General features: G+C 57.9%; 1 protein-coding gene across 1 annotated transcript in view; it reads left to right on the top strand.

The window, feature by feature from the left end:
* Positions 1-1060: 1060 nt before the first annotated feature.
* The window catches only part of COL27A1 (collagen type XXVII alpha 1 chain), a 129833-nt gene continuing 116304 nt past the window's right edge, over positions 1061-14589 (top strand). Inside the window, exons 1-4 of the mRNA XM_032418988.1 lie at positions 1061-1070; positions 1462-1743; positions 4992-6721; positions 14474-14527. Of these exons, the coding sequence (XP_032274879.1) occupies positions 1061-1070; positions 1462-1743; positions 4992-6721; positions 14474-14527 (2076 nt within the window). The remainder of the gene's footprint in view (positions 1071-1461; positions 1744-4991; positions 6722-14473; positions 14528-14589) is intronic.

Raw genomic sequence — 14589 nt, forward strand, 5'->3', positions numbered from 1 at the left:
TTCTGTCACCCTCACGTGCTCATGGAGCTTGTTAACCTCATGGGCACAAAATGGCTGCAGCAGCAACACATCCTCGCTCAATAACATACAAAGGCTAGAAGAAAACCTTCTCTCTGTCCCTTTGAAATACTTTCCCAGGGGCCCTAAGAGGCATCCCTTACATCTTACTGACCATGTTTGGGTCATGTATGCATGCCTAAACCGGTCACTGGCATGGCAGATGAAATCCCCAAGATTGGCTTAGGCTTATCCAGATTCATCCAGCATCCTCTGAAGTCTGTGCCTCCCTGAACAAGAAGGGCAGGGGGATGGCTGTGGGTAGGTAACCACCAGTGTCTTCCACGGTGCCCAGTCAGGATCACTATTGATTATAATTGCAATTAAGTTGGAGTAATTGCCATTAAATCAGAGGGTGTGAGCTGGTTTTCTAGGGCGCCTAGGGAGCTGGGAAGAACGTGGGGCGCCAGACATCAATTACAACAGACGGGTTTCCTGGATTACGTGATTCCCCAGAAGCACACCATTCTAGCTTTCCTCTTGGAAATGGATCCTGGGCCTGTGTGTCCCAGCCTTAGCCCGCACCGCCCGCCGGTCTCGGTTTTCTCTGCCTGCATCCTGGCCGGCCGGCTTTGGCCACGTGCCGCCCTCCCCTCTGCCCGCTTGGGGATCAGATGCCCCGGGTGGCTTCGGATGTCGCCGGTGGCTGCTCCCACAGGAAGGTGAAATCGGATCACTGCCTCTGCCCATCTTGGCAGGAGCCGTGGAGCAGAGCATTAACCCTTCCAGGCCCCAGAGTTCACGGGCAGCCCTGATGCCGAAGGAGCACTTCTGGGGCTGGCACCAGGCCGAGCCCTTGACAGGCATGAGCTCATTTAATCCTCACGCCTGGCCGGTAAGATAGGGAGTGTCGGCCGCGCTGCAGAGCCTGAGGCAGGCTCAGGGAGGCTGAGTGACTCATCCAGGGTCACACAGCTGGTAGGCAACAGGGCCGGGTTTGTGCCTGGGTCTGCCTGACACCCCATTGTGTTCTCTGTTTTCTCTACTCCCTTTCTCTGGCAGCATGAAGCCCAGTAGGCAGCTTCCTTAGCACGCACTGGTCCTGGTTAAGGGGTCTTCTCCCCCTCCACCTTGTGCCTAGAGAGGGAGTTCTCATCGCTTCTGTCCTTTGAGGATGTCCGTCATCCGCGCGGACCAGTGTGGTCTGCCCACTGACCTTTCAGTCCTGGCTCTGCTGCCCACTGGGCCTCAGGATCGTTAGCCCATAGTACAGATGGGGGCTGAGGCCCAGAGATGGGGAGGGCCTGGCCCCTTGTTGACCAGTGAGTCAGCGGCCGATTTGAAGCTGGACCCCAGGTCTCCTGATGCCCAGGGCATTCTGCCCACTGTTCCCTGCCCTGTGACCTTGGTTTATCGATCTGTAAAAAGCAGCGTTTGTACTTGTGACTTGTGCCGCCTGAGCAGGTCCTGCCCCTAGAGGTTGCACCTGGAAACCCCAGGAGCGTGGGCTACCCTTTGGGGTCCTAGAGCCTGCCCCTGGCCCCCGCCTTCTGCGGGCGAGCCTGGCCGGGGCAGGGGTGGGGGGGACTGGGTGGTCCCCTCCCAGTGCCCAGGCAGATCTGGGCCCCAGGGTAGAAGCTGATAACCGCCTCTGCTTGTGTCTTCCCGTCTCTAGGGGGTTTCTCTTCACCTGGATCTTAGTCTCATTTGCCTGTCACCTGGCTTCCACCCAAGGAGCTCCTGAAGGTAATCCTCTCTTCTCTTTGTGCGGGCGGTGGGGGGTGGGGGTGGGGGGACAAGGAAGGGCAGAAGAGACCTGAGAACTCAGCCATGCCCCTAATTGGAACTCAGTGCCTCAGTTTTCCTCTCAGTAGAATGGAGCCCATCATTGGCAAATTCTCTCCAGGCTGGGAAGACTGACATTTGAAGTTTTGTAAGGGTCAGGAAGGGCTCAGAGGCAGGAATGTGGGACGGTGACCCTTTGTCTCCCACGGGGGCGGGGGGCAGAATTGGAATGAATCACGTTGGTTCAGTAAGCCTCAGTCGTCCTGATTTGTACAGTGGTTATACCAAGATCTGTTGAGAGGAGGCATGAAGGCCACGGCTTCCCCCCCTTGCCGTGAGATCCTGTTCTTCCCTGCCCTCCCCGAGGACCCGGCCAGGGGGCCAGAGCGGCGGTGGCCTGGGTACACAGCTGTCCGGGGAAACTGAAACCTCTCCCACATCTGTTTGTCAAACAGCCACAAGGCCTCCTAAAATAGCGGCTCTTCCCCTCCTCCATGCATGCCCGTGTGCCGGGGCGGGCAGCAGGGCACTCCCAGAGCCCCTGTGGCCTGACCTGGCCGCCGGCAGGGATTGGGTCCCCGGGAGGGGAGGGCCATGCCCGGAAGAGACTCCGGCTGCCCGGCAACATTTTGTGCAAATGTCATATTTTCCGAGCTTGCTGTTTCCCCCACAAAGTAGGTGAACAGCTGTCCAGAGTCCTGAGTCAGGCAACGGGGGGTGGGGGGTGTTGGGGAGAGGCCGGAGCTGCGTGGAGCCAGGTTTATGTAATAAAGGGATCTCGCGGCGGCCAGCTGGCAGGGTCCTTCCAGCTTGGCCTTGGGCTGCATTCGTTCCCCTGGCCCCTAGCTCCTCGCCCCTGGATTCTGGATGTCTCTCCACCCCACTTACCAATGAGGTTGAGGGGCTCCAGCTCAGGATAGCATAGTGTTAAGAACAGAGACCCTGGAGCCAGGTGATCTGGATTCAAGTCCCGGCTGTGCCTTTTATTATAGGCTGTGTGACCTTGGGCTAGTTCCTGTAGCGAACTTTTCTGACCCTCCTCTGTAAAGAGGTGGGGGGGGGGGATGATAAACAGTATCTTCTTTATAGATGATGGGAGAGAATCGAGCGAGATAGAGCACGTGAAGCACTTGGCTCATAGGAAGTGCTCAATAAATCCTGGGGTTTATTTTTGCTGTTAATTATATTATTTACCTGAACACTTGGGCAAGAACAGTCCTTGTCCATCCCCTGTGGAGCCCACGGTGGTCAGAGGCCTCCGCCAGCTCGGGTGTCAGAGTGTGGGGCTTTGCCCCTGCCCTGCAGACCGTCTCTGGGGTGGGGGAGGCCTGGAGACTGGCTGGTGTCAGCTTTGAAACCCACCTGGAGGGGACGGTCAGGGGGGCCTCATCGGTGGTGCTGGTCAGGCAAGTGGAAGCAACCAAAGATGCAGTGTGTGGGGACACGTAGTGCGGGGGGCGGGGAGGAGGCGGCGCTCCGGGGGCCGCCGAGGTGGGACGAGGGGATGGAGAGGTGGCTTCCTGCCCTCCCCCTTTCCAGCAAGTGCCTCCTCCCTTCGAAATTGTTCGTAGTGAGTAGTAGTTTGTGCTAATAGGAGCGTTTCTGTGATGACAACGTGTGAGATACACCACTACCCGGAGAATCCTCGAGCCGCGGTTTATTTTAGCTTAGGAGCTCAGGACAGACGGAGGTGGGAGAAGGGAGGAATTTGAAGTGAAATGAAGGCCAGCAGATCCTTAGGGAGGAAGACAGGTCTTCAAGCCAAACCAGCCCGAAAAAGCAGCCTGCGACTATAGCGTTCTTAGAACATCGTCAGCACTTTGTGGCCGCCTCCAGGTCTGGTTTCCCTTGTCTTACAGGCAGGGAAACTGAGGCTCAGGGGTCAGGAAGAGACTTGCCCAGAGGTGTCTGGACATGGATGGTGAGGACAGCCAACAACCCTATGATGTAGGCGTTCTTCACCACCTCGTTTTACAGCAGAGGGAACTGAGGCTCAGAGTCCAGACTCCCAGGTGTCTTTGTCTGGCTCTCAAGTCCGCCCTTCTGACTCCAGAGCCTGCTATGTATGGCACTCATTTTCTCCCAGCCCATCTATCTGTCCATCCATCCATCTGTCCATCCATCTCACAGCTGCCGGCTGAGGGCCAAGTGCTAAGCGTGGCATCCAGCCCCACGCAGACCCCACATACCACGCTCGGGGCCTAGGTTGCTGAGCTCGGGGCGGAGCGGGGGGGAGTTGGGGGGTGGGAGGGAGCTGAGGACCCAAGCCAGACCCCAGTTCCAGAGGCAGCCTCTCCTTTCCGAGTCGGAGCTCCGGAGCTGGCTTCTGCAGACACGGGCAGCTGAGCCAACTGAAGGAGGTCGAATGACCCGGTGAGAGGCAAGGTCAGGAAGCCTTTCCATAAACACGCTGGAAGCCCTCCTTTGGCTCTGGCGAGCCCCACCGATGTAATTACTGGGTGGATGTGACCTGGCCAGGCTGCTGTCGACCTCCAAACGCTTCGCCAGAGGACAGAGGTTGCAGGGATGCCTCGATCACTTCCTCTGCTCTGTCCAAAGCTGCACAGGGCGAGGGGCAGTCATTGGACGTGTCCTCTTTTGTGCAGACAGCAGCTCCGGCCACAGAGAGACCTAGGGGGTGGGGCGGGGGCTGGGGAAGTTCCTAAAGGGGGTCAAACCAATCAGGCCCGCCGGACATCCTTACCGAGCTCCTGTGACCCGTCCACTCCTGTCACCCTGCTCCCTCACTCATGGGACTGCTTCCTGGAGGAGACGGGCTTTTGAGACAGAGAAGGGGAAACATCCTGAACACTCGGTGAGGGTCATTATTTCTGGCACAAACAGCTATCCTTTGCAAGCGATTATTGGGTGCCAGGCACTTATTTCAAGAGTGCTAGCTCATTTATCCCTCACGACGGACTTCGGAGTGTGGCAGTACCGTCATCCCAGTTAAGAGATGAGGAAACTGAGGCACTAAAGTCACACGTGAACTCAGGGAAGTCCGGCTCCAGGGTCTGTGTCGTAAATGAGTACAGGCAGGGTCCTTCGGCCAGACAGGGGACTGGTTCCGACTCCGCACTCCCAGCCGCGAGCGTGGGGCCCCGGGGGAAGGGGGGGCGGGGCAGTGGGTGGACTGTCCTCCACGTCTGGGCACCTGGAGGGGGTCTGGCCCTGACCGCGCCCTCTCCCCCTCTGCCCTCCCTCTGCAGATGTGGATGTCCTCCAGCGGCTGGGCCTCAGCTGGACGAAGGCAGGGGGTGGCCGGAGCCCGCCGCCCCCGGGGGTCATTCCGTTCCCATCGGGCTTCATCTTTACGCAGCGGACCCGGCTCCAGGCCCCCACGGCTGCCGTCATTCCTGCCGCCCTGGGCACAGAGCTGGCGCTGGTGCTGAGCCTCTGCTCCCACCGGGTGAACCATGCCTTCCTTTTTGCCGTCCGCAGCCGGAAGCGCAAGCTGCAGCTGGGCCTGCAGTTCCTCCCCGGCAAGACGGTCCTCCACCTGGGGCCTCGGCGCTCTGTGGCCTTGGACCTCGACGTGCACGACGGGCGCTGGCATCACCTCGCCCTGGAGCTCCGTGGCCGCACTGTCACCCTGGTGACGGCGTGTGGGCAGCGCCGGGTGTCTGTCCCGCTGCCTTTCCCCAAGGACCCAGCCCTCGACCCCGAGGGCTCCTTCCTCTTTGGGAAGATGAACCCGCACGCGGTCCAGTTTGAAGGTGCCCTGTGCCAGTTCAGCATCTACCCTGTGACGCAGGTCGCTCACAATTACTGTACCCACCTGAGGAAGCAGTGCGGCCAGGCCGACACACACCGGCCCCAGCTGGGACCCCTCCTGCCCCGAGACTCTGGCACAACCTTCACCTTCCAGACCGACCTTGCCCTGCGAGGCCTGGAGAACCTGACCACTGCCGCGCCAGCCCTGGGGTCACGGCCAGCAAGCAGGGATCCCAGGGGGATTGTGGTGCCCGCCACCCCCGCCAAGCCCCTGAGGACTAGCGCCACAGAGCCGGGCCGGCGTGCGGCCGCAGGGGGCCCAGCCCGGATCCCGCTGCCACCTGCCAAACTGTCAGCCGGGGGAGTGCTCCCTCCCGTGCCCCCAGCCTCTCTGGCTAGCTCCACCACACCTGTCCAGCCATTGCGGAAGAACGCAGCCACCAGGATCCCCAAAAGTCATCCAGCCAGGCTTTCGGTCCCTTCTCCTTCAGTAGGCCCTGTCAAAAAGCCCTGCCCCACCCAGAAGGCAGCTCAGCCTTCCTTCCCCAAATCAGCCCCACCCACCAGGAAGCCAGTGCCCCCCACTTCCCACCCACTTCCTGCCAAAGCCTCCCGCCCCTCAGTGAAGCCGATCCAGAGGACCCCTGTGATGCCCAGACCTCCGCTACCCAGTGCTCGGCCTCTACCTCTGGCCAGTGGCTCCCCCAAAAAGCCTTTTCCCCCAGCAGGCCCGACCGAGGCCAAGATGAGTAGTCATGCCGGTGAGCCAGCCCCTGCCCGCACCGGCACCCACAAACCTCCCCGACCCACTGTGTTGCCCCGGCCACCTGTCACCCGTCCTGGCTCTCCCAGGATTGCTCCACCAGCCACAACGATGCCTCCCACCCTTGCTTCTGGCTCGGCCCCCACCAGAAGCAAGAAACCCTCTGGATCAGAAGCCACAAAGAAAGCCAGACCCAAGAGCAACCCCCGGAAGCCCGTCCCCCTCAGACCTGGGAAGGCGGCCAGGGATGTTCTGTTGAATGATCTGACAACCAGGCCCAGCCCCAGACAGTCCCAGCCCCGCTGGCCCACCACCCCGGCCCCGGCATTGGCCCCAGCGCAATTCCTGTCCTCCAGTCCCTGGCCCACGAGTCATAGCTATTCACTCTTCCACCTGGCGGGACCCACGCCTTTCCCGTTGCTGATGGGACCTCCAGGGCCCAAGGGAGACTGTGGTTTGCCGGTAAGACGGGGTGAGGTGTGCATGTTGCTTGGAGCTCAAGGGGGTGGCAGGGGCAGTCAGGGCAAGTGGCTACTCCTGGCATTAGGGCAGAGCTGGAGAAGCAGCTTAGAGCAGGGAGGTGGTTATGGGCAGGGCCTCAGCTGACACGCAGGTCCCTTGTTCCTCTATCTCCATTGTGCTCGTGATTTGCCCGCTCTGCTGTGATCCATGGTCCACTGGGGCAGCCTTGGGTTTGGTGGCCAGCGCCGGGTGAAGAGCACCCCTGTGCTTGGGCGGGCCCAGGCCCCGGGTCATTCTTTGCTAACCCAACTGTGAAGGTCAAGTGGCTTAAGGAAAACTACTAGCTGACTGGCCCCCAGGTCATGCAGTCTCCAGAGTTCAGCTCTCCTGACTCCTGGAGGAGAGCTCCTCCAGCCCACCAGCTCGTCTGGGGGCATTGGACAAAGGTCACACACAGGTAGCCCTGAACATGTTTTGTTTGGCACATGCAGCATTGTTTAAAAATATTTAATAAGTTACTAACATTTTAAAAATGTGGGAGATTTCTTATAAAAGACCTGGTGACCAGCTTCTCTTGGAAGGGGGACAGATGCAGTAGCCCCTGGCTTGCGGCCCACTCAGAGCTGCCCCTTTAGACAGGACAGGCCCGCTCCTGTGTGTCCCCACATCTCCCGATGTGGGGCTTCCAACCCAGTCCTTTCCCCTGTGTATTTTACCTGCCTGGTTCCTATAGATGTTTGATTTGTGGCCCCCGTAGAGGAGTTTGGGGTGAGGAGGATCAGGGTGGGCCTGAAGAGTCAAGGAAAGGAGAAAGAACATTCCACGTGCGGGAGATGTTCTCAGGCCCGGTGCCTCCAGAATGCCTGGGACTGTCTCCAGGGGCAACGACCTTTCTGCAGCTGGAGGCCAATTCCTCCGGGCGGGGAGTGGAGGGGATGGAGTTTCCAGAAAGCTCAGGCCTCAGCTCTGTTCTCCTGCCTTGGAGATGTCCACCGTGTAGTTTTCTCCTCCCTGAGGCCGGGTTTCCCACCAGGCTCTGTGTTTGAGGTTAGGCTCCCTACAATGTGGAGATGGTGGCAGATGCTGGGAATTCCCAGGCCTTACAAACACACTTAATGAGTTTTAATAATCATTAGGAATAATATTTATTCAGCCTGTCTCCAAGGGGACTGAGAGCCTGCTTTTATTATAACCATATTGTAGAACTTATGGAAATTGTATGCATTGCTCTGCAATTATGTCAACGCTCTGCTCAAGTCCTGTGCTCTGAGACTGTTAGGGCAGGAGGTTGGGAGCTGAGAAAAGGACCGCTTCTCACCCCTCCAGGCTGCCCAGCCTGACTCAGGCACCGGGTGCCTCTGAGCCCTGCCAGCTCGGCTTCCCAAGCTGTGTGGGTGCTGGGCTCACTGGCCGTGAGATCAAAAGGGGGTGAATTGTCCTCCCCTGAGAGAGGGTGTGAGGCTCAGGGTCTCCACCCCATCCAGTGGAGGAGGTCAACCCTGCCTCCCGAGGCTGCGTTTGGGGTAGAGAGAGGACAGCCATGTCCAAGCCAGCACAACTGGAACAGGAGTGATTTTTAGGGTAGAGAATCTGCCTTTGAGCCTGTCGGATGCCCGGGCTGCATACTTTCCCCTCGGGGTTCGGTGATGTGAATCAGCAGGGGTGAGGTCTCACTCCAGATCTTCCTGAGCTTCCCTGTGATCAAAGGGGTCAACCTGTTCAGTCGATGGGCGCTTAGGGATCATTCCATTCAACCCTCTTCACTGGGCAGGTGAGGAGCTTAGAGACTATGCCCAGAAAGGGCCAGGACTTGCCCAAGGGCACACAGCAGAGTTGAAGTTGATGCCCCAGTGCCAGACGCTAAGACTGGCACATTCCATCCCACTCCCCTGAGTGTCCACTCTGAGACTCTGAGACTCAGGGCCCGGAGGCTGGGGGGCTTCAAAGATGTGTCAGGCCCTGTCCTTGGCCTCAAAGGAAGATAATGTCTAGAGAATCTGTCGTTTCTATACCTCTCAGACGTATGAGTAACAGGAGTGGTACCTTCCTTTAGAACCTCACGGGACCTGGTCCAGGAGGGCAGGATGGGTATGCTGACCCCTGCTCTATAGATCAGGGGACAGTGGCTAGAGGGACAAAAGACTTGGCCAAGGGCACCTCACATGTTCTTGCAGGGACTGGGATACGACGCTGGGTCCCTGATGTCCAGAGAGGCCACTGACTCTCCCTCTCTCTCAGTCTGCTTGGGTAGCATCCTGCCTCTTGCCCTACCCCGTCCCCTAATCCCACCCTCCCTCAGCTTGGAACCTAGCCTCACTCTAATAGGAACCCAAAAAACTTTGAGAAGCCTTGTCCAGCCCACCATGTGGCAGGTGGCAAACTGGACATTTCTATCTTGGCAGAGCCCAGAAGCCCCATCACCAAAGTGGCTTCTCTGAGCATCAGTGGCAAGGACTCCTGCTCTGTCTGTCCCCTCGTCCCTGCCTCCGACCGCCATACACATCTGGGATTTAGTCCCAGCCGAGCAGAAGCTGTGCTGCTCTGGGTCGGGGGCTTAATTGTCCCCCGTCTGGGGACGTGCAGACCTGGGTTCCAATTCTCACTCCACCCCTTACTGGCTCTGTGGCCCTGAGCCACGCTAAGCCCTGGTTTCTGCAGAATGTAAGTTAAGAATAGCTCCCATCTCCTGTGAGGAAGCGAGTTGGGTGATCTCCAGGGCCCCTTGGAGATCTGTTTTTGCTGGGTGACTTGGGGAACTTCTTTCCTCTCCCTAGGGCTGTCTCCCCTCTCTGACAGCTTTGGAAGAGCTCCCTTCCCAGAAATAAGTGGGACCTTATTTGGGAGCCAGAGAGGGGTGCCGCGGCTGGGTCTGTTGGGTTCTGCGTGGTCCCCAGGGGCAGGAGACAGACTGGCAGAGGCCGAGACAGCTCTGGGCCCCGGGCCTGTCAGCAGTTATAACCACGGAGGGAGGGAGCTCTGTGGGAGCCCCAGCAGCCGGGGGAGCATGGAAAAGCTGAGCTGGGCCCCGGGTGAGGAGGGGCGGGGAGGCTGTGGTTCACAGAGACTGCACAGAAGCTGCACAGAAGCCCCACGCCTGGGAGGAGGCGGGTCAAGGCCTTAATTATTCATGATCAGGCTGCTGGCCTCTGCACTCGCTTGCACTTTTTGCAAGCGTCACCTCAGGGAGACCCGGATGAGGGCCTGGCCTGCAGCAGATGCTCCATGACTATCTGTGAAACGAACGAAGGAATGTGATCCTTGCAGAAAAAAAGGTTGTCTTGATTCCCAGGCCAGGCTCCTTGAGGTTACACAGATCTCTGCTGCTGGTGGGTCAGGAGGCCGCGTGGAGGGTAACAGTGCACAGACTTTGCATTTGGAGTGACCTGGGTTTGAACCACTCCCTTATCCAGCCATTCTTTCGTTCTGTCAGCAAATATGGATTGAGTGCCTTGTAGGGGCCAGGTGCTGTGTGACCTTTGGCAAGTCACTTAACCTCTCTGAGCCTCCGTTTCCACCTTTGTAAAATGGGGATACGGTACTACCTACGTTTCCAGAGTTGTTGTGTGGATCGAGATGAGGGACATAAAGCGCCCAGCACTAGAACCTGGTCCCAGTGGTTGGTTGTGGCTGTTTACTGATGTGCTGATGGTTGAGATGGGGGTATCGCTGCATTAAGATGACTGGGAGTATCTGGACCCAGGAGGGCCTTCATACTGTTGGTGGTTAGGAATTGGGGCTAGATCTTGAGAAATGCACCCTTTACCCCAGTTATCATCTAGAACCCAGGGGAACGAGGGCTGTTTTGCTTTGTCTTTAGCATACTGTTTTTTGAGCTCCTACTATGTGCCCGGCTCTGAGCTAAGCAGTTGGCATGCTGTATCCCGCAGCTGCACGTGGGGAACAGGGTAACTGAGGGGAGTTCGAGGCAGGGGCTATTTGCAGAGGTGTGGGCAGTTATCAAAGGAACCGACAGCAGCTAGCAAAGCACACAGGTCTGACCTGAAGGTACAAGGGGAGGGAACGTGTGACCAGAACCCAGTGAGAGTTAAAGTGTGAACAGTAGGTAGTCTGTAGTGTCCGCCCCCCCACACCCCGACCGGGCAGGGAGAGAAATACCCTGCCCACTCACTCTGTGCACTCTTCGGTCTCTTTGGAAGCTGGGTGTTATATCCCCATTTTGCAGCTGGACAAACTGAGGCCTGGAGGCATGGGGAGATGAAGTAATCTGTGTAAGACCACATGGAGAAGCCCTGGCCCAGGAGGCCCTTCCCTAGGACAGAGACTGGGGAAAAAGCCTCCGAGCCCCGAGGGCTATTCTTGGGAATAGCGGTATGCTCAGATGGTCAGAAGTGGGAGGGCCCTTTGAGGTCCCCTGCCTCTCCCCATCAAGCCACAGGCACCCAGCAGAGGCCCAGAGACTGAAGAGTCCTAGCACAGGGTCACCGGCGGTTAGCAGCACACGCGGGCCGGGACTCAGGTCTCCCAGATCCTCGGCCTGTGGAACCTCTCTGCTTGCTGCCCGGGGCCATGCCAGCCGGGACTTACTTCTTTCTGCAAGGCTTGGCAGGCGGGCTGTTGCAGCTGGACACAAGGGTGGACTTGTTCCGTGGGATGGGGTTCCCCTAGGTCCGGCTGTCAGAGGCCACGACCCCTGGGGGAAGCCCAGAGCCGCTGCTTGTTTGTTTCCAGGGCTCTGCTTGTGCGAGCCCCGGAGCCCAGGCCTCCTTCACCTCCCCCAGGCAGGCCCGTGGCCCCCGCTCCCCTCCCCCTCTGCTCTGGGCCCTCTCAGAGGCCCCGTTGTTTGCGGCGTGGAGTGGAAAATCCCACCCCGGCCCTCGTGAATCATCCCAGAGTCACCCGCTCAGGCTTCAGGCCCTGGAAAGAAATGGCAGCGTTTTTCCACTGCGTGGAGAACAGGCAGGGTCCCGGATCAGGCGAGAGGGGGCAGGGGGCGCCCACCCTCACTTACCCACGGACAAAGTAAGTCCTGAATGGGGAAGGGTTGGGCTTACGGCCGCAGCTGGGCCGCTGGGGGAGGCCCCGGGCCGGGGTTGGGTAGAGGAGAGCCTGGCCAGGCCTGCAGCTGGGGGCTGGGCTGCTATGACACGGAGCCGGGCTGGGGCCTGACATCACCAGGCTGGGCCGTGGGTCCCAACTGGCACTTCGAGTCTGCTCGGCAGATGTTGTGGGTGAGGTCAGACTCCCAGCCTGGATGCCCCTGTTTCTGGGGCAGAAGAAATGTCAAGAGGGAGTGTCCAGGCCTCCACAGCGGCTGCCCTACCGGGGTCCCTGAGGGAGCTATCCCTCCCGGGGACTGTCCCTCCCTGGAGCCTGGCACGAGCCCTGCCTTGCTGGGCCTTGGACTTCCTCTCTGTGAGATGGGCACGGTGTCCTCCTTTCCTCCCCTGCCAGATAACTGGAGGAGGAAGTCACCGCCGCCCTGCAACGCAGGAAGGGCCCCGGATTGGGAAGGTTCTGGGATGCTCATTCCATAGAGGCCTACAGAAGGGAAGGGCCTTAGCCAAGGTTGCACACCGAGTCAGGACATACTTAGCCAAGATTCTCTGCGTGGAAGCTGCCCAGAATAGGAGAACAAATCAAATGTCCTGGATTGAATCCAGATTCTGCCTATTAGCCATGTGGCCTTGGGCAAGTCGTTTTGTTGCTCTGAGGCTCTCTTCGGTTTCTCATCTATTAAAAGGGCTGGGTGATGATACGGCCTGTAGTCATGCTTAGCCTGAGCCCCTGCATTTCCCTTTAATTCTGGGTCACCTGGAAGAACAGAGCCAGGGAGGGCCTTCTGGAAAGGGAAATCTTTGCTCTTCCTGCAAAACAGATGCCAAGGAGGGTGGTTTAAAGTTTTGAGTTGGGGAGCTTCCAGCAGCTTGCTTAACAGAAACAACAGCTAACTTTTTGGGCATTAACTGTGTGCCAGGCACCAGGATTAGCACTTTTTATAGATTATCTGTCAGCTAGGGGCCGTCATATCCTCATTTTACACTTCGAGAATGAAGGCTTGGAGAACAGAAGTAGCGTGCCCAGAGCCACACAGCTCGTAAGTGGGGGTGCCCAGTGTGCACCCAGATCCCCTGGGGAGGAGCAGAGAGGAGCCTGGCCCTGAATCCCTGCAGGGAAACCTGCAGAACGAGATAGAAGAGTAGAAACATCCACCCAGCCCCCGGGGTTCTGGATGGAAGGAAGACGGCTGCTAATTTGGCCAGAGGTCCCTGGAGGCTCAGAGGTGTCTGGGACTTGCCTGAGGCCACGCAGCCACCCCCCTCCCTCCACCCCGGGCTCTTCCCAGTGCCCCTGGGGCCTTGGTGCCCATATCGGCCTGTCTGGATCTCTCTTCTGAGTTTTATTCATGGACGAGCAAGCACATGGTGTTCATAGGCCAGAACTGTGAACCGAGGCTGCCCAGCGTGAGATCTGGATTAATTACCAGCCAAACCGTACTGGGTTTTCAACACTGATTTTAACTCTGGGCAGGAAACCTGGAATCTTGTTGATGGTTATTTGAAACAAATGAATTCCCCAGGCCTCACACATCCTCGAAAGCCAGGCTTCCTTCGAAGGCTCCGTGTTCAGTTCTTCACATCAGGCACTTAGTTAATCCTCATTTATGCCTTCAGGGTAGACGGGGCCGTGGCCCTTGAACCCATGGGGATGGGGAGCAGTGGACACTCAGACTGAAGGGTTTGCACAGTCTCTAGCTATTAAGTGGCAAAACTGGGATTTGAACAAAGGTCAGCCCTCCATTTAGTAAGTCTGCTTGGCTGCCTCCCTTCCATGCTACAGGGTTAGGCCTTTCTCTTGTGGGAAATAGGGAGCCATTGAATGTCGTTGAGTAGGGGAGTGCCTTGGGAAGATGAACAAGGCTGTGGGGAGGAGGACAGGAGAGGAGAGAGGGTGGAGGTAGGGAGACCAATGAGGGGGCTGTTGCAGGTTCTCAGGGAGCAGTGATGAAAGTTGGACCAGGCTGTGACCACTGGAATAGATGGAACATTTGAGTGATGATTAGACCCCAGTCACTGTGTTAAATGTTTACCGTCTCTCATTTCATCCTGTGACAGTCCTGTGAAGAGGGTATTATTGCCTCCATTTTATAGGCACAGGCTGGCTAGAGAACTTGCCCAAACCCAGCTAGTGGGTGGCAGCGTGGGGTTTGAACCCAGGCCTGTCTGATGCAGAAGCCTTTGCCTACACCCTCTATGCGGCACTGCCTCTCCTCGGTGCAAAGATACTTGGCGTGACCTTGGACAAATCCCTTCTCGGCTCTGGCTCTGCGGAGAAGTTGGCTGAGCTCTGAGATCTCTTGCTGCTTTATTTTATCAAACATTTAGCTGAGCCCTGGGGAGAGAGAATTAGTTCTTTTGAGGAGATCATGGTCTAGTGGGAGAGACAGGCTCCGGGGCAGACAATTCCCCAAATAATATATAAATAAAAAATGGAAAGAGGGGACTTGACTCAACCTGGGGGAGGGATCAGGGAAGGCTTCCTGGAGGAGGTAGCACCCTGGGTAAGTTCGCTGAGTAATAAAAGGTGAAAACTTCAAAGACCACGAAACAGCAGCTGCAAAGGCCTGAAAACCCCAAAGAGCATGAGTTCCTTATGCAGGGACCTCAGAGAACCCCTCTTCTCAGCCACGGAGTGTCCATGCCCAGAGCTCTAGACAGGCTTGTGGAACGACTGCTTGAACCCATTCCCTGCTGCCCCTTGGGACTGACGCTGTCTTCTTGCTTTTTTCTTCAGGGTCCCCCTGGGCTGCCTGGGCTCCCTGGACCCCCTGGTGCACGGGGGCCTCGGGTAAGTGATCACACGTTGTCCTTTGGGGCTCCGGTTGGCTCTTTGGCCTGTGTCCCCCTACC

Source organism: Phoca vitulina, unplaced genomic scaffold, assembly GCF_004348235.1.
Source record: "Phoca vitulina isolate PV1807 unplaced genomic scaffold, GSC_HSeal_1.0 scaffold21, whole genome shotgun sequence".
Classification (NCBI taxonomy): domain Eukaryota; kingdom Metazoa; phylum Chordata; class Mammalia; order Carnivora; family Phocidae; genus Phoca; species Phoca vitulina.